The 1,516-nt window shown below is 54.3% G+C and overlaps 1 protein-coding gene across 1 annotated transcript in view; it reads right to left on the bottom strand.

Annotated features, from left to right (window-relative positions):
- The window catches only part of LOC119311799, a 1,988-nt gene extending 1,822 nt beyond the window's left edge, over positions 1–166 (bottom strand). The window contains exon 1 of the mRNA XM_037587501.1: positions 10–166. Coding sequence (XP_037443398.1) covers positions 10–101 — 92 coding nt within the window. The 5' untranslated portion in view covers positions 102–166. The remainder of the gene's footprint in view (positions 1–9) is intronic.
- Between the last annotated feature and the right edge of the window lie 1,350 nt (positions 167–1,516).

The raw sequence follows: 1,516 nt of genomic DNA, 5'->3' as shown, positions 1-1,516 counted from the left end.
TCGGAGTTGGAGGAGCAGGAGGAGGCGGTGGAGCCGGGCGTTACGGTGGTGGGGGTGGCGGTGGGGGAGGCGGATCTCCTCGCCATCGGGGTCTCGTCCATGGATCGGGGTTGGGGTTGCGGGCTGGGTTGGTTCGGGGGTTGGGTTGGGGTTATGAGGAGGGGCGGCGGCGGTGGGATTGGGGGCAGAGAGAGGGAAGGGTTCGAAATTTGAAGCGGATGGAGGGGAAGTGCCCGACGCCAACGGCATCCGCGAGCAACGGTCGACGGCCCGAGTTTCCTTGTGTTCGCTGTTGCGGCGCTGACAGGTAGGCCCTGTTGCCCCTTTTAATCACTTGTGAGTTGCGAACACGGAAGAGCAGACGCGTCGAGAGGGCGCATGACGCGGAGTGTGCAATCACTATCTCAGTTTATTTCATCCGTAAGCACAAGTTCAGTTTGTTTGTTTCTGTTGCAGTCAAGTTTGTTTTTACTGATCTCTTGGCAGCATCATAGGGCACTAATCTGTGCCGGCGCACCGGCCCAACTGCTCGGTCGGTCGCGTCAGGGCCGTTGGATTTGAGCCGCGTGGGCCATTGGATCTGGCGAAAGAAAAGGGTTTGCCCCGCAGCTTCTTCTTCCTCTCGCTGGAATCACATCTCCACACGCGGTGCGCGCATCCTCTCCCCTTCGGTGGCGGACCTCGTCGCCGGTCCCCACTCCCGCCGGCCGTCCTCGTCGCCGGTCCCCATCCTCGCCGGCCGTCCTTGTCGCCCACTGGTAGAAAAAGAGGCTTCCGTCCAGCCCCATTAGTCGCGAAAGTGTAGGAACCGCGACTAATGAAGTCTTTAGTCGCGGTTCGGCAGACGAACCGCGACCAAAGGCCTGGGCCCAGGGCGCTCGGTGGCCAGCTGGTGCACGTGAGGGGCTTTAGTCGCGGTTGGCCAGGCCAACCGCGACTAAAGGTGCGCAAAGGCCTTTAGTCGCGGTTGGCCAGGCCAACCGCGACTAAAGCTCCTCCCCTATATATACCAGTTCAGCACACTCACTTAGCCATTTGGTGCCACTTCTCTTCACAAGCTTCACAAGGGGGTGTAGGTTTGCTTTTGGTTCCTCTTATGCACACAAGGTGTTTGATGAAATACCCTAAGAGGGTGAAACAAACATGATATGAAGTGTTGGAGCCACACTTGAGGTTCCTCATTTATTTTTGCCTCCTCGATCGCGGTTAGCAACTTGAACCTTTCATGCATGTGTGTCATTGATAAAATATGCATGTGTGCAGTTCATTGTTTAATTTATATTGTTTGTAGCTAGTTAGTTTAACAAATGCATGATGGTTAATTATATATTTTATATTATAATAATGCAGATGAATCGGCAATGGATGTACGGTAACCGACTCTCCGGCGAGTTCACTACGGGTTTGAAAGATTTCCTCGTAGTGGCTAATGCGAACAAGCAGGGGGGTTTTGTTATCTGTCCATGTGTTATCTGTAAGAATCAGAAGGGTTACTCTTCCTCAAGAGATGTTCACA

Source organism: Triticum dicoccoides, chromosome 5B (genome assembly GCF_002162155.2).
Source record: "Triticum dicoccoides isolate Atlit2015 ecotype Zavitan chromosome 5B, WEW_v2.0, whole genome shotgun sequence".
Classification (NCBI taxonomy): Eukaryota; Viridiplantae; Streptophyta; class Magnoliopsida; order Poales; family Poaceae; genus Triticum; species Triticum dicoccoides.
Note: the sequence above shows the minus strand (reverse complement) of the source record. Positions and strands in the feature narration are given on the sequence as shown.